Source organism: Eubalaena glacialis, chromosome 3 (genome assembly GCF_028564815.1).
Source record: "Eubalaena glacialis isolate mEubGla1 chromosome 3, mEubGla1.1.hap2.+ XY, whole genome shotgun sequence".
Lineage (NCBI taxonomy): Eukaryota > Metazoa > Chordata > Mammalia > Artiodactyla > Balaenidae > Eubalaena > Eubalaena glacialis.
Genome location: NC_083718.1, coordinates 163,360,443 through 163,384,224, shown reverse-complemented (window position 1 = coordinate 163,384,224; position 23,782 = coordinate 163,360,443). Strand labels below are relative to the sequence as shown.

At 40.5% G+C, this 23,782-nt stretch overlaps 1 protein-coding gene across 8 annotated transcripts in view; it reads left to right on the top strand.

Moving 5' to 3' along the window:
* MACF1 (microtubule actin crosslinking factor 1) overlaps positions 1-23,782 on the top strand; it is a 339,529-nt gene that overhangs the window by 175,556 nt on the left and 140,191 nt on the right. For all 8 annotated transcript variants that reach the window (XM_061184457.1, XM_061184454.1, XM_061184455.1 and 5 more), the window contains exons 18-30: positions 145-249; positions 1,009-1,104; positions 2,530-2,655; positions 5,163-5,315; positions 7,120-7,274; positions 10,788-10,914; positions 11,316-11,499; positions 11,917-12,086; positions 17,051-17,229; positions 18,543-18,681; positions 19,346-19,539; positions 20,770-20,932; positions 21,762-21,845. In XM_061184457.1, the coding sequence (XP_061040440.1) occupies positions 145-249; positions 1,009-1,104; positions 2,530-2,655; positions 5,163-5,315; positions 7,120-7,274; positions 10,788-10,914; positions 11,316-11,499; positions 11,917-12,086; positions 17,051-17,229; positions 18,543-18,681; positions 19,346-19,539; positions 20,770-20,932; positions 21,762-21,845 (1,875 nt within the window). The remainder of the gene's footprint in view (positions 1-144; positions 250-1,008; positions 1,105-2,529; positions 2,656-5,162; positions 5,316-7,119; positions 7,275-10,787; positions 10,915-11,315; positions 11,500-11,916; positions 12,087-17,050; positions 17,230-18,542; positions 18,682-19,345; positions 19,540-20,769; positions 20,933-21,761; positions 21,846-23,782) is intronic.

Here is a 23,782-nt window from a genome sequence, read left to right as displayed (position 1 = left end):
TGGCATGTACTGTTTATGCCTCTCATTTTGGCACTAACCCTGGGTTGCGGACTCCTTTAAAGTAGGGCAGGGAACACAGTTTTTTCTTTATTGCTACTCCTCCCTTAACAGCACTTATTGAATACAATTGAATTCAATTTTCAGGAATTGACAATGGAACTGGAGGAGAAACAGGACGTGTTTCGGTCTCTACAAGATACAGCCGAGCTGCTGTCACTTGAGAACCACCCAGCCAAGCAGACTGTGGAGGTGTGTGACTTGAAGGTGTGAGGGTCAAGTGCTCAGAGGTTGTTACTATACAAGTATTCAAATCAGAGACTTAGCTCTGCTGAGGGACTTGGAGCAAGTGTCAGTGAATCATGTGTCCTGGGTCTTCTCCCTTTTCTTCCCAGCCCCCAAAAGACTGCAAACAGTTTTGTTAATAGTCTAAGGAGGATACTACGAGAAACAACAGAAACGATATTGACTCCTCGCTTCACGGGGAAAGTGACTTGAACCGTATTTTTTCTTTTCTTTTCTTTTTCTTTAAGTGTTTTTTTTTTTTCCCCCACATCGTGAGGCTTGTGGGATTGAACCTGGGCCCTCAGCAGTGAAAGCGTAGAGTCCTAACCACTGGACCACCAGGGAATTCTGAACCATAGTTTTTCAGATAACTGTCTAGACAGACCCTGCGTGCCTTTTGGTGTGGTGCCTGTGCTTGGAGAAGAGAGGCAGTGGAGGAAGCCAGGAGAGACTGGCTTAGGCCTGGGTTTTGCTGACCAGGTCATTTAGTTGCAAGTGAGTGTGGAAGAGACCTTTTCTGGGTAACCCCTCCTAACAAAACCTTGTTGGATGAAAGACAAACCTCTGTCTCGTGGGAAGCTTTGAGCAGATGCCAGTCAAGTATCTCCACTTATCCTCTGTTGGCCTCTCTAGCATTAGCAGAGGTGTACTTGGAAGAGCGCATCGCACATGTGTAGCAGGTCTGTTAAACCCATGCCCTTCTGTCGGTGTGCCTGGTCGTTGCAGGCTTACAGTGCTGCTGTCCAGTCCCAGTTGCAGTGGATGAAGCAGCTGTGCTTGTGTGTCGAGCAGCATGTGAAGGAGAATACTGCTTACTTTCAGGTACGTGGGCTAGTGTGTGTGTGTGTGTGTGTGTGTGTGCAGAGAGGATGAGGAGGATATTTTTTTTCATTCAGGCAAGAGATTGTGAGTGTGATTGCGTGTGTTGGTGTGTGCCTGCAAGCATGCACGCGGGAGGGGTGAGGTTAGAAACGCATCTGTATCAGTTACCCTTTACTGTATAAACTACCACCCCAAAAGTTAGTTGCTTAGAGCAACAACCGTTAGCTCGAGATTCTGTGAGTTGGCAGTCTGGGCTAGGCTCAGCTGAAGGCTTTTTTTCATCTTGCCTGGGTGACGCGTGGCTGTAGGCAGTGGGCAGGCAGGTTGGGGGCTGGTTGGCCCCAAATGGTGTCACTCACATGTCTGACAGTTGGTTGGGGTGATCGGGTACAAGTCCACATGCAAGTCTCTAGCATCCAGTAGGCTCTCCTAGGCTCCTTCACAGAATAGCTGTGTTCCACAAGCAGCCAGAGAAGGCAGGCCCTGGTGCACAAGCATTTTTTTCTGCTGTCACGTGTATTAATGTGCCATTGACTAAAGCAAGTGATGTTCCCCCGCCCAGCTTCAGGCGGGGGAGGAATAGACTCCACTTCCTGATGGGAGGGGCTGTAAAATATTAGAACCGTTTTTTGTTTTTTTGTTTTTTGTTTTCTTTAATCTATTGCTACATCAAGAACATACTGCTTGGGCTTCCCTGGTGGCGCAGTGGTTAAGAATCTGCCTGCCAATGCAGGGGACACGGGTTCGAGCCCTAGTCCGGGAAGATCCCACATGCCACGGAGCTACTAAGCCCGTGCGCCGCAACTACTGAGCCTGTGCTCTAGAGCTGCTTGCCACAACTACTGAAGCCCGCCTGCCTAGAGCCCGTGCTCTGCAACAAGAGAAGCCACCGCAATGAGAAGCCCGTGCACTGCAACGAAGAGTAGCCCCCGCTTACCGAAACTAGAGAAAGCCTGCGCACAGCAACAAAGACCCAATGCAGCCAAAAATAAATATATTAAAAATTAAAAAAAAAAAAAAAAAAGAACATACTGCTTGTTTTCAGGTGAGGGTGGGAAGAGGAAATAAGCTCTTATCTCTTTGGATTTGCTCTTAATTAAATAAGCTCCCTGATCATTTTGTAATCATATCAGTGAATTGAGACACTCAACCTCTAGGCTTTTCATGAAATAAACCTGACAGTCAAGTGCTGTCACTAGCCAAAACTCAAGGGGAAAGAGCGGTGATTTCTGAGGAGTGAAGCAGACTAACTGTTCTATTGGGTTCAGCGGGCTTTGTAGCAGTTGTCACTACTGTTTCCCCGGCATGGCATTTGTAATCCAGGATTGTGTAATCAGCAGGCACAGTAAGGTTGTTTTTTCTCCATTATCATCTTGGTGTTGTGACGTATTGAGCGCAAGGCACCCCTCCCTCTTATCCCCACAGTTCTTCGGTGACGCTCGAGACCTGGAGTCATTCCTGAGGAACCTCCAAGAATCCATCAAACGGAAGTACTCCTGCGACCACAGCACCAGCTTATCCCGCCTGGAGGACCTGCTGCAGGACTCCATGGTGGGTGTTGCGTCAGTGGGATGATTGCCTCTGAGAAGCAGAGTAAAAACCCTATCAGCTGCTGCTCTTTATATCCTTGAACGCACCAGGGCTGGGGGTCACCATTACAAAGTTTGGCTCACATTCAATTAGAGTGTAATCAACGTTGTTCCTTTCCTTTTTTCTTTTCCTAAAGAAGTGGCTAATGAGTCCTTTGGGTGTGCTGTTGAAGTAAGGGCCCAGCCATGTGCCCCTGAGCCACGCAGTGCTCATCAAAGTTTCTTTGCATGGTTCCTATTTTAATTCAGTCGTTGGAGCCAAAGATGGGGGTGTGGAGCATGAAAAATAGGGTTGATGGGATTAGCTGACACCAAATTCTTTTTCACTCTCTCGTGCAAAGAGAATAAAACAAAACACCAATGAACTAGACCTGAGCCAATTTTTTCCTCCTTGGGAATTTTCTTTTGGTAATGATGAGGTATTTGAAACATTAAAATCTTATATAGGTGTAATGCCGTATTTGTTCAGTTTATTTATGTAGTGGTATTAACTTTTTAAAAATAGTTTTGCAAGTAGTATTTAATCCAAATCAGTTTTACATTTATTTTCTCCAGTGAACTATTCCTTCAGGGGTGGTGGTAGTAAAATCACCAGCAGACTACTTATAGTTATTGAGCATATATTACACAGAGTTCGCAAGACAGGGCTCCAGCTACAACTCTGATTAAGATGGAAATGTATATGTAATAGAGAAATTACTTTTCCTGTGTGAGAAATGCGAGTAGTCTCACGTTTCAGTAGAAAATTATAAATAAGAGAACCAGAATAACCGAGAACCAAAACAGTGTCATTTTATTCGTGGGTGAGACTTGGGAATTAGTGAACATGAGCTGATTTTTTAAAAAACACTTTCAGGTATTGTAAAGCTATGAGTGGGTTTAGATTCAGTGTTTCACCTGAGCAAATAACCTGTGAATTTAATTAATTTGGAATGAAGGGTAAAGACCTGACTTTTCCGATGTTGTCTCTAGAATGTCGCTCTTGGAGGTACATCAAGTATGAAGGAGGAATCTAATAATCCGTGGCTATTATCTCCTCCCTCCCACAGAGTACCTTCCTGTCATAGGGTAACTCCTCTGCAATTGTTGTCATATCTTCTCTTCTCGAGGGTCGCTGCTCTGTTCCCTCCTCTCCAGGTCAGGGGCATCGGGTTGGCGGCGTCATCGGGGCATGAAGTCACCTGGGTCTGCTCCTCAGCTTGTCCTCAGCTTGTCCGTCAGGTTCGGGAGCATCTGTCATGGCTTCTGGTTCTTTTCAGACCTTTTACCACGCTGAGCACTTGGTCTCTGGAGCTTGAGACGTTTGGCTGTGGGTTAGACAGAAATTGACATCTTTATTGCAAGGAAACTGAAATGGGTAGACCAGCTCTCAAGAATGGAACAGTGTGGCTGTCTCCCTGACCTATTCCATTCCTCTTTCTTAACTAATAAGTTAAAGTTGTATTTCTTCCAATCATGCTCCCGGGGACAGGCACAGGTAGTTTATTTAAGCATTTCTTTTTATTTACTTGCATATTCTTAATTCTTTAATGGCATTTCTTAACATTATTAACTCTTTACTCTCATCACATATACTTCCATCCTAAGAAAGCCCTCTTCCGGGGACTTTTTTATACCTCAAAATGGGCTTGAAACATCCTGGTTAAGAGATAAAGCTTATCTTTTACTCTTTAATGGAATTGGTAGTAGATTGCTACCAATTTCGTTGACAAGAAGTTCATTAGTTTTTAAGAAAATTGGGTTTGCAGAGACTTGAGTATTTCAATTTTGCATGAGACCTCTTTCAAATCAATCAAATTTATATAAATACAGCACAGCAAGACTCTAAAAGGTAAACCTTAAATCATTTGTCCCAATACCTTCACCAACAGCATTGGTTTATAGATTGTTGGTTGAAGAGCTAAGATCTTTCTCTAGAAAGTTTGATTCAATTTAAGAAAGTAAAATATTTGTAATAGAGCTTGGGAGATAACATTATTTAAAAAAAGAAAAATTTAGAAGAGCATAACTCTAGCTTCTCCTAAGCAGAGAGGCAAGAACTGGCTTCTACCAGTGAGAAATTGAATAATAATAACAACCACAACCTAGTTATTATCATTGTTTTTAACTTCCATGTTCTCTGAACCTTATTTGGCAAAATCCTTTGTTAGCTGTATAGCTATATTTGGCAGCTAGAAATTCTTTTTTTAAAAATTTATTTATTATTTGTTTTTGCATGTGGCTTTATGGTTCATTGAAAAGGACACAGGGAGAAAGCTGCAAAATTTGAGCATAAAAGCACTTGGTAGCAGACAGAAGCATCCTCTGCTGTTTTCTGTATCCCTATGTTTCTAAGATGGCTCCACCAAGGATCCCTACTTAACCGAGAAGTGACATTCTCGGAGGGAGTGGAGCATTCAGTTTTCTTTGTTGACTGAGTCTCCCAAGGAGCAACATTAATGTCTTTTTGGTTTTCTTCCCATTTTGTAGGATGAAAAGGAGCAGCTTATACAGTCCAAGAGTTCCGTTGCAAGTCTTGTTGGGAGATCAAAATCCATTGTTCAGCTAAAGCCACGCAGTCCCGACCATGTGCTAAAGAGCACCATTTCCATCAAGGCCATCTGTGACTACCGGCAGATCGAGGTGAGGAGGTGGAAAGGGTACTTCCCGCTCCAGAAGGAGGCAAGGGAGGAGGGAAGCCTTCAGTTAGGGTTATGATAACAGGGAAAGGTCAAATGATAGAGTTCTTCTATTAGAACTTAAACATGCTCAAATCTCTTCTATCATGAAAAAAATAAGCCTCAACTCTATGATCTTGACCTGCTCCCTGCCTCAGTAATTGGCATCATTATCCACCCAGTTGCCTAAGTGTGGATAGAAACGGTGCTTTGTAGCACCCGGGAGAGATCCATGACTCCTCCCCTCTTATTCCCCACAGCTAGTAGGACTATCAAGTCAGTAGTATCAATACCTTGTAAATAAGTATCCCTCAAGTGTACTTCTTTCTGCCCCTGCTGCTACTACAAGTTAGACCCTAAGTTTCTTTCACTTGGATCATTGCATCAGCCTCCCCATTCAATGCATTCTTCTTCTTATTATTTTTTTAATTTTTATTTATTTATTTATTTATGGCTGTGTTGGGTCTTCGTTTCTGTGCGAGGGCTTTCTCTAGTTGCGGCGAGCAGGGGCCACTCTTCATCGCGGTGCGCGGGCCTCTCACTATCGCGGCCTCTCTCGTTGCGGAGCACAGGCTCCAGACGCGCAGGCTCAGTAATTGTGGCTCACGGGCCTAGTTGCTCCGCGGCATGTGGGATCGTCCCAGACCAGGGCTCGAACCCGTGTCCCCTGCATTGGCAGGCAGATTCTCAACCACTGCGCCACCAGGGAAGCCCTCAATGCATTCTTTATCCTACCACCAGCATGGTCTTTTAAAAAATTAATTAATTAATTAATTTTGTTTTGGCCATGCCGCGCAGCATGTGGGATCTTAGTTCCCCGACCAGGGATCGAACCCACGCCCCCTGCAGTGGAAGCGCAGAGTCTTAACCACTGGACCACCAGGGAAGTCCAGCGTGATTTTTTTTTTTTTTTTTTTTTTTTTTTTAAACATCACTCCCCTGCCTAAGTCCTACAACAATTCCCCATTTCTGTGTAGAAAGTCTAAATTCCTTAATGTGGCTTTAAGGTCCTGAATAATCTCTTTACCTTTCTAACCAAGACTGGGCCTCGTGCCTTCCATGCATTCCCTGGTAAATCACATTTGTCACACAGTGTTGTAACCAAATACTGCATCAGAATATGTCGAATATAGACCATGGTTGTTGGCTTATCATTTTTACCATTTTATCTCTAATGGCATAGCACACTTCCAAGCACATAATAGGCTCAATAATATTTGTTATACAAAGGAACAAATGAACTTTTCCTGTACTTTTCTTTGTCTCAGTATTTCTGTCTACAAAATAGAGATGATATTTTTGGTTACTTGTCTCCTAAGAGAAAGAATTGGTGATTTCAAAAGCTTAAACATTTCAGGGATTTGGGTGGGGTGACAGGAAGGGAGGAAGAAGAAGTATCAGAAATGCAAAGTTGTGAGTATTATGTCCCTTTAAGTTTTACCCTGTTGGTTGTAGGTTCAGAGAGATTGCTCTTGCAGGTCTTACAGTCTCCTTATAAATTTCATATACTGAGTTACTTGACATGTAACAGGCATTTAATAAACACTTGCTTCCTTGATTTATTTCATTTCACAACCTTCCCTAGGTTGTTTATTTATACACATTATCCTTTTGTCTAAATCAGAAACTCTCCCTAGGTGAACTCCAAACGATTGGAGATCTCCAAAACGATTTTTCCTTAAGGATTTCATAGCCTTGGGATCAGCCACCAGGTAATAATAGGTTGTTGGTTTATCCATTAACAATGATTTGTAAATTTGTCTCTTCAGATCACTATTTGCAAGAATGATGAGTGTGTGTTGGAAGATAATTCACAGAGGACCAAGTGGAAAGTGATCAGCCCCACAGGGAATGAGGCAATGGTGCCATCAGTCTGCTTCCTTATCCCCCCACCCAATAAGGATGCCATTGAGATGGCCAGCAGGTAACTCAGCTCAACTGCCGCTCTGTACTTCCACCTCTGCTGTTTGGCTGGGTGAACTGATGGAGGTTATGAATCTGCGTTTGTGATTTTGAACAGAGAGACCAAGTTTTGAAGATTCTTTTGGGAAAGACCTCCTATTACGATATCAAGTCTTGTACTGCCAGCCACATAGTAGATTTTCAGTAAATGCTATGGTCAATTGAGATATATTCAGTGATAATTCTTTTTTTTTTTTTTTAAATCTTTATTGGAGTATAATTGCTTCACAATACCTTGTTAGTTTCTGTTGCACAACAAAGCGAATCGGCCATATGCATACACATGTCCCCATATCCCCTCCCTCTTGAGCCTCCCTCCCACCCTCCCTATCCCACCCCTCTAGGTCATTGCAAAGCACCAAGCCGATCTCCCTGTGCTATGCTGTTGCTTCCCACCAGCCAACTATTTTACATTTGGTAGTGTATATATGTCGATGCTACTCTCACTTTGCCCCAGCTTCGCCTTCCCACCTCATGTCATCAAGTCCATTCTCTATGTCTACCTCTTTATTCCTGCCCTGCAACTAGGTTCATCAGTACCTTTTTTTTTTTTTCTTTTTTTAAGATTCCATATATATGCGTTAGCATATGGTATTTGTTTTTCTCTTTCTGACTTACTCCACTCTGTATGACAGACTCTAGGTCCATCCACCTCACTACAAATAACTCAATTTCGTTTCTTTTTATGGCTGAGTAATATTCCATTGTATATATGTGCCACATGGAACCAACCTAAATGTCCATTGACAGGTGAATGGGTAAAGAACAGTGATAATTCTTTTTTAAATAATTCTTGGTTGTAAACAGTTTGCTCTCAATAGTTGATTTTTGTACTGACAGCTAACTTTCTTCTTTATATTTTATTGAAATATGTATAAAGATTTTAAAAAGTTGAATTATACCACAAAACTTATAGTAAAAACTAGCAATCACCTCCCCCACCCCAGAGTTCTGCTTCCCAGAGTGAACTATTTTCAAGTCTTTGAGCAGATTTTTCTGGTTTTTAACATCAAATGTCTAAATAATGTGATATTTTTCCTGTTACTTCTTAATTTTTTTTCAACTTCGGAAATTATTGTCTTCCTACTCTAGGAAATTAACAATTAGTTTTCTACACACCTGTAATTCACTTCTCCTTTACCCATCTTCCAAATGTAGTTATGTCATGATTTTTGTTTAAAATCGGTATCTTGTTTGTTATTTTTATATTGTTTATAGCTGAACCGCGTAGTACTCTAGGGCATATTGTAAACCTTACCCAAGCATGTCTTACCTCTCTAAATCATCCTCTGCCACTGTCCTTGCTTGTGCTCAGCTCCAGTTTCTCAAGCACCACAAGCATACTCTTGCCTCAGGGCCTTTGCATTGCCTCTGCTTGCTTCATATATTAACGTGATTCACTCCCTCACATCTTTAGTTCATCTAATCACCTTCATATACTACCACCCCACTCACTGCCTATCACTTTCTATCTCCTCTCCACATCAGAACACTTTATTGTTCTCCAGAACACTTAATACTGTCCAAAAGATTATAAATTTGTTTATTGCCTTTCCCCTCCCCTTAGAAGTTCTAAAAGAATAAAGGTTTTTGTCTGTTTTGTTTACCTCTGTATCCTCATCACCTAGAACCTGACGTGTAGTAGGTACTCAATAAATGGTTGTTAAAGAAAAGAATGAACGAGTTAGGTGATTGAATATATGTATGAACAAATTATTTTGTATAACTTTATGTTTCCTTAGAGCTGATAATTGTTTTGTTTTTACGTTTGCTTAGTTGTCTATTTGTATCTTATGAATTTATTCCCAAACTCTCCTATTTTACTGTAAAAGGCTTCTTAGTATGGCCAAACACCAGGTAATTTTCAATTTTATTTTCTCTTGGAAACGTCTCTTCTGAACCATTCTGTCTTCCTTTTCCAGTCTGAACCTGCTCTGTAGGCCTGCTTCATTACTGCCTCCCTGGCATTTCCCTTCATCTTCACCCTGAAGATTCCCTTTACATCTCTTCTGTGTTGGACCCTCTGCTTCCTAGGTTCTAAGTCTTATTTATTGGTTTATTCCCTGGTTTGGGAGAGTACACTCTCCAGTAGCTTGCTGAAAAAAAGTGCAGGAGAAGTAAATTTTTTGAATCCTGTCATATCTGAAAATGTCTTTCTTCTCTCTTCATAATGAATTGGTCAGTTACAGAATTCTTCTGGAAATTCTTTTCACTCTGAACCTTGAAGGCACTGTCCCACTGTTTTCCAGCTTCCAGGACTCGTTGTTGAGAAGTACAGTACGATTATCATTTTTTATCATTCTTTAAGTTTATGTAACTGTAAAATTCCCCCTTTGTAGTGAGCAATACTGTCATTTTGACAAATGCATAGAATTGTGTCCTCTACCACAGTTGTGATACAGAACAGTTTAATACTTTAACCTTTTGAATGAAATCTTTATCTCTCTGAAGATTTTAAACTCCTCTCTGTCTTTAATCTTTGAAGGGGATGCTGTGTCTTCAGGTGAGCCTTTCTTGTGCTAACCCTGAACACAAACTGGAAACTCATATCTTTCAGATCTGGGGAAATTTTTCTTGGATTATTTCTTTAATTATTTCCTTTTCTATGTTTTTTTTCTGTTCTCGTTTTCAAGAACTCCCATTTGTCAGCTATTGGACCTCCTGAACTGTTTCTCTCATTTTCTCTTATTTTCTTTCTGTTTTTTATATCTTTGTATTTTTATTCTTCTTTGAGATCTCCTGAACTTTTATGTCAACCTTACAGTCATTTTAGTGGGATTTTTGGAAAATGGAAAGTTAAACTAATGGGTTTAATGTCTGACATCCTAGCTTCTAGTTTTCCATCCTTTTCTATTTCCATCCTATTCTTACATTTCTTAGCTTGAAGAAATTCAAGGTAATTTGGTGTGTGTTGAGTGTGTCTGTGTATCTGAGTTTGTAAGTCATCCGTAAGTTGAGATTGAATTAGGTATGGGATGCTAAGAAAAAGATCTTCTTAAGCCCTTCACACTACAGTTTCGTTTTATATGCCAGGTGAACTTCTTAAATTGCTATTAACTTTTAAACATTTTAGCGGTTTTGTAAAAATATAGAACACAGCAAATCGCTTTTTAAACATTGTTGTCATTTTTCAGCAATTTCAAATGGAGTTACTTTGTCTCTATTTTTCTCTATCATTGCTTTCCCTGGGTATTCCTCTCTCTAACTTCTCATAATTATATTACATTCAGGTAACATTTATGAGATTGCTAAATATGTGCTGACATAGTGTATATAATAGTGTAGCAAATTGCTTGAGGATCTCAATTTATTTAGGTCTAAAGATTACTGTGTTGTTAGTATTTGACTTGTTGCCTTTCTCTGCTCAGCATATAAGCTCAGTTCTGCTAAGGCAATCACATTTTTTCCTTAGAGGGTCTCTAGTGTGGAGCTGAAGCCTTAGAAAAGCTATAGCCAGGTTCTGTGTTGTTTGTAGGGTGGAGCAGTCTTATCAGAAGGTGATGGCCCTTTGGCATCAGCTACATGTTAACACCAAAAGCCTTATCTCCTGGAACTATCTGAGGAAGGACCTTGACCTTGTAAAGACCTGGAACCTGGAAAAGGTAATTATGACAGCTTTACCACAGGCTCATAACCTATTGGCAAGTTTTTTTCAGAAGGAACTTCTTCTTACTGTGAGACTCCTACTCACCCAATTGGTGTAAAATGGAGTCAGGGATACCGTTTTGGGGTTAGGGGCTTGAGGCTCTTAGGAACCAGGAACTTTTGCATACGTGTGTGGAGTAGGGGAATACTGGTGAATTAACCATCATTAAGGTTTACATCCAAGAGGGCACAAAGAGTGCTTCTGAGATACTAGTAATGTCCTGTTTCTTGATCTGAATGCTGATTTCATGGACAGGTTCAATTTGTGAAAAATCAGCATGTTTATAATTATGGTTTGTGTACTACTTTGTATTACATTCCCATTCCACTGAAATGTCCTCTGGCTTTTTCTCTGCAGCTCCGCTCCTCAGCACCTGGGGAGTACCACCAGGTTATGAAGAACCTGCAGGCCCACTACGAAGACTTTCTGCAGGAGAGCCGTGACTCGGCGCTCTTCTCAGTGGCTGATCGTCTGCACTTGGAAGAGGAGGTGGAGGCTTGTAAAACCCACTTCCAGCACCTGATGAAGTCCATGGAGAATGGTGTGTGCCTTGGGAAGAGGGAGAGGAAAGTGGAATGAGAGCCCTGAAGGGTGCTGCTGGACCCTTCATATAAACTAGAAAGTATCATCACCACCTTTTTACCACTTGAGTTGCTAAAAAAACTTGAGATAGAGAAAAACTTGTAGAGATGAATTCTCAAAATGAGATCATGGAAGAAGAGGCCATATTTCATTCATTATTGCTTATCAACCTATCACATTTTCCTGTGGAAATTATGTGTTTGGATCCTTAAAGATTAGTATATAATGCAGGGAGTTTGGGAACAGGCAGAAGGTTCCCCACATAAGGCCTTGCTTTCATTCATGGAATATCAGGTCTGCTGGAACCAGTGTTGTTCTCAGGTTTGCTGATCTCTGTTGTCGTGCTTAATGGTCTTCTGTGCTTGTGCATTCACAGAGGACAAAGAGGAAACTGTGGCCAAGATGTACATTTCAGAGCTGAAGAATATCCGGCTGCGCCTGGAGGACTGTGAACAGAGGCTAATCAGACGAATTCAATCCCCTGCCAGCTCTAGGACCGACAGAGATGCCCGGCAGGACAATGCATTAAGGATCGCAGAACAAGAGGTAAGCCCTAAGAGCAACGGGTGCTGGATACAGAGTAAACAGTTTCAGAATGAATTGCAGGGCAAGAGAGTGTGGATCCTAAGGAATAAGGCAACAGACTCATGGCAATCCTACTCCAGAATTCTTCCCTGAAGCCTGTAAATGCCTTTCACCCATGGAAAAGCATAGTTTCAGCTCCCAGGATATTGCCGAATGTTGATTAGTTTCCTACACAGTTGGGAAGGCAGACACTGGCAAATTGTTCTAAGCGCTGCTTTTGGGCTACATATTTTAAGACTACTTAGTAGAGATGCTGCTCTCTGCTCTCTCCCTTATATGTATTGATATGTTTCATGTTCTGTGACATGGTTACTGTCCATCACATGACACCAAAAATTGTAAGGAAAGACTCAGATTCTCCTATGGCTCTGATACACACCTTCTCTGTGACTGAGCAAATTCTCTTCCTTAGTTTCCTTTCTTATAAAATGGAGATAGTAATATATGAGTCACACAAGTTGTTTTGAAAATTAAGTGATATAGTACATATCATGAGCTTCCTGGAAAAGTAGAATGCTGTAAAAATGTGGGGTTGTATTCTTGACATAAAAGCAGCAAATATTAATTGCTTTATTAAGTTCTCATGGGCATGCAAAGAAAGTAAGCCAAAGCTCCTAGTGTAAAGAAGAAGAAAAGGTTAAAGTTACAGTTAGAGGCTTCAAGTATAAGAGATGTCATAAGATAGTACCTAGTGTACTTCCAGATTGCCAAGCAAACATTGCTGTAGGAATGTGGAGTGTTACTGGAACATTTCTACTTGGGGTGTGTTGAGGGAGCTCTATGAAGAATGTTAGATTTGATCTGGGAGCTTAAAGTAAATGGAAAGGAATGCCTAATGAGGGGTGAGTTTTCTCAACTTGAGAAATTTCTCAGTAATTCCTAAGCCTGAAGAAGAGGATGTGAGCCCAGTATAATTTTTTTTGGTCAAGAAGGATCTAATATGTCTGTGTGAGGCATGTCATATGCACCTGCAATTCTCATATTAAAGTGTTTTTACTATTCTGTAGTCATGCAAAATAGGACAGTCAAAGAAATACAGGTTAATACTGAGCTCTTCTAAAGGACCATTTTTTAAAAAAAAATTATTTTGGAATAGATTCAGATATAGAGAAAAGTTTTTATTCTCATATAACCTTCACCTAGATTCCATAAATGTTGACATTTTTCTACATTTGCTTTATCATTTTTTTCTACATATGTATACATAATATTGATAATAATCTTTTTTTTTTTTTGAGAGTAACTTCCAAACATGGTGCTCCTTTACCCCTGTATAGTTCAATGTGCATTTCCCAAAACAAGGATAGTCTCACATAACCATGGGACAGTGATTAAAATCGGAAGTGAACATTGGTATAATACTGTTACCCAAGACCTTAATTGAAATTTCTTCAGTTGACCTAATAAATGCCTTTTTGAGTAGTACCCCCACTCCCATAATTCCCGCCCCCAAAAAAAGAATATTTTGGTGTAGGATTCAGTGCAGTATCCCACATTGCATTTAGTTGCTGTGTCTCTTTAGATTTCTTAACCTGAAACAATTTCTTGATTTTTCATCATCTATCATGACCTTAACATTTTTGCAGAGTGCAGCCCATTTATTTTATAGAATGTCCCCCTATTTGTGTTTATCTAAGGCTTGTTCAAGATTAAATATAGGTTACACATTTTTGGCAGGAATACCATAGAAGTGATAGTATGTCCTTGGTGCATCCTATCAGGAGGCATGTGATGTTGATTTGTCCCATTACTGGTGATAGCTTTTATCACTTGTTGCTATTTTCCTCATTGTGATTACTAAGTATCTTATGAGGAGATACTTTGAGACTATGTAAATATCCTGTTTTACATCAAACTTTCACCAACCAGTTATAGTATCTATTGTTGATTCTTTTTTTTTTTTTTTGATTTTTTTTAATAGATCTTTATTGGAGTATAATTGCTTCACAATACTGTGTTAGTTTCTGTTGTACAACAAAGTGAATCAGCCATATGCATACATACATCCCATATCCCCTTCCTCTTGAGCCTCCCTCCCTCCCTATCCCACCCCTCTAGATCATCGCAAGCACCGAGCTGATCTCCCTGTCCTATGCTGCTTCTTCCCAGTAGCTAACTATTTTACATTTGGTAGTGTATATATGTCGATACTACTCTCACTTCGCCGCAGCTTCCCCCTCCCCCACCGTGTCCTCAAGTCCATTCTCTATGTTTCTGTCTTTATTCCTGCCCTGCTAGCAGGTTCATCCTGCCCTGCTACTAGGTTTTGTTTTTTTTTTTTTTTAGATTCCATATATATGTGTTAGCATATGGTATTTGTTTTTCTCTTTCTGACTTACTCCACTCTGTATGACAGACTCTAGGTCCATCCACCTCACTACAAATAACTCAATTTCGTTTCTTTTTATGGCTGAGTAATATTCCATTGTATATATGTGCCACATCTTTATCCATTCATTTGTCAGATGGACATTTAGGTGGGTTCCATGTCCTGGCTATCGTAAATAGTGCTGCAATAAACATTGTGGTACAATGTGGTGCAATGTCTCTTTTTGAATTATGGTTTCTCAGGGTATATGCCTGTGTGGGATTGCTGGGCCATATATTAGTTCTATTTTTAGTTTTTTAAGGAACCTCCATACTGTTCTCCATAGTGGTTGTATCAGTTTACATTCCCACCAACAGTGCAGGAGGCTTCCCTTTTCACCACACCCTTTCCAGCATTTATTGTTTCTAGATTTTTTGATAATGGCCATTCTGACTGGTGTGAGGTGATACCTCACTGTAGTTTTGATTTGCATTTCTCTAATAATTAGTGATATTGAGCATTTTTTCATGTGCCTCTTGGCCATCTGTATGTCTTCTTTGGTGAAATGTCTATTTAGGTTTTCCACCCAGTTTTTAAATGAATTGTTTGTTTTTTTGATATTGAGCTCCATGAGCTGTTTGTATATTTTGGAGATTAATCCTTTGTCTGTTGTTTCATTTGCAAATATTTTCTCCCATTCTGAGGATTGTCTTTTTGTCTTGTTTATGGTTTCCTTTGCTGTGCAAAAGCTTTTAAGTTTCATTGGGTCCCATTTGTTTATTTTTGTTCTTATTTCCATTTCTCTAGGAGATGGGTCAAAAAAGATCTTGCTGTGGTTTGTGTCAAAGAGTGTTTTTCCTATGTTTTCCTCTAAGAGTTTTATAGTGTCTGGTCTTACATTTAACTCTTTAATCCATTTGGAGTTTATTTTTGTGTATGGTGTTAGGTAGTGTTCTAATTTCATTCTTTTACATGTAGCTGTCCACTTTTCCCAGCACCACTTATTGAAGAGGCTGTCTTTTCTCCATTGTATGTTCTTGCCTCCTTTGTTGTAAATTAGGTGACCATATGTGTGTGGGTTTATCTCTGGGCTTTCTATCCTGTACCATTGATCTATATGTTTTTGTGCCAGTACCATACTGTCTTGATTACTGTAGCTTTGTAGTATAGTTTGAAGTCAGGGACGCTGATTCCTCCAGCTCCGTTTTTCTTTCTCAAGATTGCTTTGGCTATTCAGGGTCTTTTGTGTTTCCATATGAATTGTAAAATTTTTTGTTCTAATTCTGTGAAGAATGCCATTGGTAGTTTGATAGGGATTGCACTGACTCTGTAGATTGCTTTGGGTGGTATAGTCATTTTCACAATATTGATTCTTCCAATCCAAGAACATGGTATATTTCTCCATCTGTTTATGTCATCTTTGATTTCCTTCATCAGTGTTTTATAGTTTTCTGAGTACAGATCTTTTGCCTCCTTAGGTAGGTTTATTCCTAGATATTTTATTCTTTTTGTTGTGAGGGTGAATGGAATTGTTCCCTTAATTTCTCTTTCTGATTTTTCATTTTTAGTGTATAGGAATCCAAGAGATTTCTGTGCGTTAATTTTGTATCCTGCAGCCTTAACAAATTCATTGATTAGTTCTAGTAGTTTTCTGACCGAATTAATTATCAGTATGACTTCTGCCAAAAGGTGATTTTCTAATTCTGTCATTCCTTTTACATTTAAAATTTTCCATTCTATCAAAATGGAAGAGCTTGCCTCCCCCATTCCCTCCTTTCTTCCTTTGTTATGTCAGTATGGACTTATAGATTCTTATTTTAATTCAGTGGTTTGTATAATAATTTGCTACTGTCTTTATTTTGATGTTCAAAATTTCCCAAATTTAGCCATTGGGAGCCCTTTCAAGCTGGGTCCTGTGTCATTTTAACATGCCCTCATCATTCTTTGAGTGCTTTCTTATTTCTCAATAAAACAGGATATTCTGGGTTTCTCTTGCCTTTACCATTCCCAACCCTAGAATCAGCGTCTCTCCTAAGAGTCTTGCTTCCTTTAGGTTCCTTTATTTAGAAACCAAGATCAGGTGCTGAGTGTGCTCATTTTTATTGGGGTGTCCACTTCTAGGCCTGCTCAGCAGATAGAGCATACAAGTGATCACAAATTCATATATATCTCTTTCCATCCAGTTCCAAACCAATACCTCAGGGCTTCTTCTGTTCTTTCCTTTTTCCATACATGTAACTCCCCCAAGACTGAAAAACCTCCTTCACATTATCCACAGTAAATTTATTTATTGCTCAGTTCTAACATGTACAGATAATGGTTTCAGAACTGCTAACTCATAGTATTACAAAAAGCAAACCTACTAACTAGAGTTTAATGTAATTCTTTTTGTGTTTATCCTGAAGGTATGTCTACAGTCAATTCTTTGTTCAGAAGTTACTTGTCTGTATTCTTTCCCCAGCTCCCCCTGCATTGCTGTTTCCTAGTTGATTCCATCATTCTCCTATATATGGCATTTGGTTTGTTTCCAATATTTTGCTATTATGAACAAGGACTTCTTTTTAACTTCTTTGTTCAATTCTGTCTCTGTGTTTGTTGTGTGTCTTGTTCCTGACAGCACACCCAGGAGGATTTGCAGCAACTGAGGTCAGACTTGGATGCTGTTTCCACGAAATGCAGCAGCTTTCTCCATCAGTCCCCATCTGGTTCGAGTGTCCCAACTCTGCGCTCAGAACTCAATCTGCTCGTGGAGAAAATGGACCATGTGTATGGTCTCTCCACTGTCTATTTGAACAAGTGAGTGAGCTGAGAATTTGGGTCCAGAGGGCAATGTTTTCCATTCAGATGGAAAAAAAAGTGCCTGGAATGTTTCATGAACAATTCAGGGAGAGTGCACCCATAAAAAGAACTTGTACCCATAAAAAGAGACCTTGACTTTAGTTTCAAATAACACGGAGTGTGTTCATTTGGGCTGCAATGAACAAATGCCAGGAATACAGAAGGGGAGTTGATTTACAGTTTTAGGACTATTTTGAACCTCATTTCTGATTGATTAGATACCTCTTTTGAAAAAGAAAAAGGGACACTAAAGAAAGAAAATTTTTCATCTAAACTAAATACTAGGGCTTCCCTGGTGGCACAGTGGTTGAGAATCTGCCTGCCAGTGCAGGGGACACGGGTTTGAGCCCTGGTCTGGGAGGATCCCACGTGCCGTGGAGCGACTAGGCCCGTGAGCCACAATTGCTGAGCCTGCGCGTCTGGAGCCTGTGCTCTGCAACAAGAGAGGCCGCGACAGTGAGAGGCCCGCGCACCGCGATGAAGAGTGGCCCCCGCTTGCTGCAACTAGAGAAAGCCCTCGCACAGAAATGAAGACCCAACACAGCCATAAATAAATGAATAAATAAATAAATAAACTAAATACTAGGCTTTGAGGGTCTTCCCTCTACCCACCCATCCCTACCCATGACCTTGAGAAGCAAGATCTTAGAGTCTTCATGGTATTGAGTGGATTTCTGGCCTCATGCCTTTTTTCCCATGAGACCACCATGTGCGTGTGTGTGTGTATGTGTATGTTTGTGTGTGTCCCAGTGCCACCCAGAACTTCATTTTTAATTGGCTTAAATTGGCAGCACTACACCATGCTTTCTTGTTTTTATGAAACCCTGTCATCATTTAGTAATGGCGAAGTTGATTTTTTTTAAAATAAATTTATTTATTTTTAATTAATTAATTTATTTTGGGCTGCATTGGGTCTTCATTGCTGTGCACAGGCTTTCTCTAGTTGCGGCTAGCGGGGGCTACTCTTTGTTGTGGAGCGCCAGCTTCTCACTGCGGTGGCTTCTCTTGTTGTGGAGCACGGGCTCTAGGCGCGGGCTTCAGTAGTTGTGGCGCACGGGCTTAGTTGTTCCACGGCATGTGGGATCTTCCCGGACCAGGGCTCGAACCCGTGTCCCCTGCATTGGCAGGCGGATCCTTAACCACTGTGGCACCAAGGAAGCCTGCGAAGTTGATTTTGACAGTTACGTTTGGTGAATCTCTCTGTAGTGCTCCAGGTCTGTAGCTCAGCTCTTAAAATGTGTGTGTTAATGGAAGTGATTTTATCCTCACAGGCTAAAGACAATCAGTGTTATAGTGCGTAGCATCCAGGATGCTGAACTCTTAGTCAAAGGTTATGAAATCAAGCTGAGTCAAGAAGAAACAGTACCAGCAGATCTCTCAGCTCTGGAGTCCCATCGGTCTACGTTACAGGTTGGTTGTTCTCAGTTCTTAGGTTGACTTAACATATCCATTGCTTGGGGTTAGCAGAGAAATGCAGTTTTGGATGGCATGACACTGATTTAAGTTTGCATTTGAATTAGGCAGAATATCAAACTTAATATCTTTTGATGTGGGTCCAAAGAAGAAAGGATTGAGAAATATGTCTAGCTAGAAAGGGGAGATAAAGGACTATGCTTCTCTATTTATTTCTTCCTATTTCTCCCCAGTAAAGTCATAGTTTAATTGGATATAATCAGTGGTTGTGCTATAAGTTTGTAAATCACTTAGCTGTTATCTTCTTTGATTCTCACAAGCAACTCTGTGAGGTAGATAGAGAAGGGATTTTTATCTCTATTTACATATAGAATACCAAGATTCAGATTGGCTAAGTGACTTATCATGGTTTCATAGCTTATAAGTGGTAGAGCCAGGTTTCAGACACAAGTTCTTTGCACATTTTCTGTACTCTACTGGCTGACTAGTTTGCATGAGGACTGTGGAGGCATTTCTGGCACGAACAGTATAGAGTCTAGGTTCCGAATCACAGATGTAATATGGAGCTGGCTGTAGACAACGTCCTTGTTTTTTACCTTAGTCTGAGTCCTTTTTTAGCATGGAATATATTTAACCTGTTGCTGTGCTTGTGTTTTTATAGCACTGGCTTAGTGATGCGAAGGACAAGAATTCAGTGTTTTCAGTCCTGGATGAGGAAATTGCGAAGGCCAAGGTGGTGGCAGAGCAGCTGAGTCGTCTGACCCCAGAGCGAAACCTGGATTTGGAGCGCTATCAGGAGAAGGGCTCCCAGCTGCAGGAGCGTTGGCACCGGGTCATTGCCCAGCTCGAGACCCGGTAAGTGGCGGCCCCGCCCTTTTCTTCTCTGAGGGTTCAGGAACCAGGTTTTAAACAAAAATAGAGTTATTTCTGTGTATGCTTGTTTAAAGGCAGGAATTGATAGGGAGGGGTAGAAATTAAGTGACAGTATACCTTCTGGACAACGTAAGTGACAGGAGGTTGGGACCACCAACCCCAAAGCAGTCCTGAGGCTTGCTTTTGGGGCACAGTGATGGTCCTATTAGCAGTGCCTCTGCTGTGTCCCTGGTCTTAACCCATTTAAGCCATGATGACAGTGGTGTCTTAGAATATAGACTGGAAAGGTGACTTAATGATCTTTTCTCAAGGACAAAACCTGAGTTCTAGCTCTTGTTTTACTAGCTTTGAATCTTTTTTTTTTTTTTTGGCCGTGCTGCACGGCATGCGGGATCTTAGTTCCCCGACCAGGGATCGAACCTGCGCCCCCTTACAGTGGAAGTGCAGAGTCTCAACCACTGCCATGCCGGGGAAGTCCCTAGCTTTGAATCTTAATATGAGTTATTATTCATAGTGGGGCTGTGTAGAATTTCTTGCTTCCTTTTCATTTGCTGATTTAGTGGTTTTTATCTGTTATTTGAGGTCCTGCTTTTGATGATTGATTTGAGTAGCAAAGATAGGAAACTACCTATCTGAGGCTAGGCTAGTTAGGAAAATATATAGGAAGAGGGGTTCTAGAGACTCAAATAAGCTTGGATTGATTCTCTATAATTGAATTACTATCCCAAGGCTAGTTAGACTAACAAAAGTGGTATAAGAAGCTGTTACTGCAATTAACAGTCAATAACTACTATTTTTTACCCACTCCACCCCTACTTTTCTCCCCAAGAAATTACAGTGATTCATAAATCATAGCTGGAGTACTCTGACAGGTACTCTGTCACCAGGAGACAAAAGTGTACAGGCAGTGTATTATTGGCAACGTGGTAATCCTTGGCAACATAGGTGAAAAATTTGACAAGGATCATCATGGGATGCCAGGCCCCAAAGCCGATTCCAGGCCTAGCAGGGCATGACTGGTTTCTATTCACTTTTCACCCCATAGGGTAGTGGGTAAATGCATAGCTCCCACTCAGTGCTGCATTGCTCTTTCATCAAAATAAAGATGTATCCTCTGTGGTCACGCCCAACTGGGCTTGGAGGGAATTGACTCATTTACTTAATTGTATTTATACCAAGATATCTGATAGCAGTTTCCCTTTGCTTCTGCAGCCAATCTGAGCTAGAAAGTATCCAGGATGTTCTGGGAGATTACCGAGCCTGCCATGGAACTCTCATCAAATGGATTGAGGAAACCACTGCCCAGCAGGAAATGATGAAGCCAGGCCAGGCTGAGGACAGCAGAGTGCTATCCGAGCAGCTCAGCCAGCAGACGGTGGGTGTGGCCATAGCCGAGTAGAAGTTGCACGGGGGAAGCTAGCTCATCATAAAGAAGATGATATGCTAGCAATTAGCTTCCCTCCAATGTTAAGACATTCTGAGCTCCTTCTGAAAAGGGTTCAAGCAGGATGGTCTCTAGGTACTGGTTTTGCATTTAGGCCAGGTAACCTGTAAGGCCCCTTCCAGTTCTGAGTTTCTGTGAGTATATATTGAAAGCACTAGATGGGCAGAGTAGAATTATCTTGCTTTATTTCGTTTCTTGATATTACATTTTGTTTTGCTAGGATTAGAATATAGGGGAATGAAAACCCAGGGAAAGCTATGAGTGGAAGAAAATTATTTCATTCAAAACAGTTTTTATTTGTTGGTATTTTGGGTTTTTTTTTTTTTTTTTTTTGGCTCCCTCACTCATTATGAGAACTTGAGCAAATTACTTAGTCTCTTAGTATTCTACTTTCCTTAACAATAAAACGGACATAGTCCATTATTTGTTCAACTGCCCTCATGAGGTTTTTGTAGTTAGGATTAAATGAAATGATACATGTAAAATACTTAGAACAATGGTTTTCAGAGTGTGGACAACCAGAGTAGCAGCATCAGCATCACTTGGGAACATGTTAGACATGCGAGTTCCCAAACCCGAACCCAAATCTATCGAATCAGAAACTCTGGAGGTGGAACCCAGCAATCTATGCTTTATCAAGTGTTCTAGGTGATTCTGATGCAGCTAAGGTTTGAAAACCACTGCTTTAGAACATGGTAAATGCTCAGCTGTTTCAGTGATGATAATGACAATGATAAGGTTGTGATATTTTGGTTCCCAGGAGCTGTTTGCAGAAATCGAGAGAAATCAGAGAAAACTGGACCAATGTCAAAAATTTTCCCAGCAATACTCCACTATTGTAAAGGTAATGCTACCATATCCCAGAAGGAACATAAATCGTCTCCAGGTTTTGGTTTTGGACAAGTAAGCAGAGCTCTTCTGCTCCATCTTTAGGTTAATGCAGATGTGTGCTTCTCATGGCCACATATTTGGGGATGCTCAGAGAGGTACCAGACATCAGCTGAGATTTGAGGAGTCTCCATTTGGATGACCCACAGGCCTTCTAAACTTACTATGTGAAAAACAGAATGTTTGGGTTTTCTTCTCAAATATGCTTCTCACTATCTTGCATATCTCAGGAAATAGTGTCACCATTTTCCTAGTTGCTGAGGCAAAAAAAACCCCAAGAGTCATCCTTAACTCTTCTCTTTACCTTAAACTTTATGTTTAACAACAGTCTAGGAACAAGTTGTCTTCATCTTCCGGTATGTCCCGGATCTGACTACCCCTCACTGCCCCTCCCTCCCCCATTTTCCTGGTTCACATCTAAGTGAAGAATCTTCCATAGCTGCTCCAGTACTCTGCGCTGCTCTCTTGCTTCTGCTCCTGCCCCCACAAGCTATTTTCCCACACAGTAGCCAGACTCACTTTTTAAGAACATACCACACATCACAGAAGCTCAGACACCATCGATTATAAGCCATATTATTTTATGCAAAAATGGAGAAACTCCACCAATTATGCACATGTCACGTAAGACATATTGCAAATTTTAGAGATACTAAAATGTGAGGGAAATGTGTACCTTACCATAGCTGAAACATGATAGATTAGATCCTGTCACTCTTCTGCTCAGAACTGTCTCATGGCTTCATATCATACTTGTACTAAAATTTTAAATCCTTTTGTGGTTTATGAGGCTATGCAAAATCTGGCTTCCCACTCCCTATTTCTCTGATAAGGTCTTTAAAAAAAAATGACCTGAGATTCTCATATATTTATTTGTTTAACATGTGCCTTCCCATGAGAATGTAAGTTCAAGGGGAGCAAGGTTTTTTCTGACTTGTCTCCCACTATGCGTGTAGCACTCAGCACAATGACAAGCACATAATAGGTGCTCAACAAATACTTTTTAAAATGAATACATTTCTTCAGTTAATAACAGAAGACTTGGTGTCACAAAGAATTGAGTTCACATCCTAGCTTCACCATTTTCTAGGCTTAAGACTTTGAGCAAACACTTAGCCCCTCTGAGTTTCTGTTGCTATATCTACAAAAAGTGAACAGTAACTACCTCACTTGTGATTGCAAAATGTTTGCAAAGAGTAAATGGGATAATTTATACATAGGACAATGCCTCAAACTTAAAATACATTCAGTAAATGGTAGCACCTGTTTTTATTATTATTAATATTTTATTGTTACTACTACTATTTTTTTTAATAGACTGCTTACAGAACTCATTCAGTATTTTCCTCCTGTCTAGAATTTTCAAAGTCGACAACAGAAAGCAAGACATTCTAGGCAAAAGGAACTGCATAATCAAAGGCACGGAGGAATAAAATCCAATGATTATATGAGGAAATAGCAAATTCTAGCAATTCTGGTGTAGCTAGAAGGTGTACTTTACATGAGAAACAGTGATTGTGGAAAATGAGAGGGGAGATTGGGGCCAACCTTTGAAAGGCCTTGTTCAGTTCCTTTGTCTTTACCATCTGTTCTTTTTATTTTTTTTTAATAAGAAAGCGCTTAACGGGTTCTCAGAACTGACAGGTTATGGCCTGGGCAGCCTGAGCAAGAAGAGTGGCATCAGATAAAGCTGAACATGTAGACTGAGGGCTGGCTGGGGCTCACAGACATTTGGATTTTATTCTAAGAACATAGAGGAGTCAGCCAAGAAGTAAAATAGTAAGAAGTTAAGATAAATAATCTGAATAACATTTTATTTTTTCATTTTTTTTGAATTTTATTTATTTTTTTAAACAGCAGGTTCTTATTAGTTATCCATTTTATACATATTAG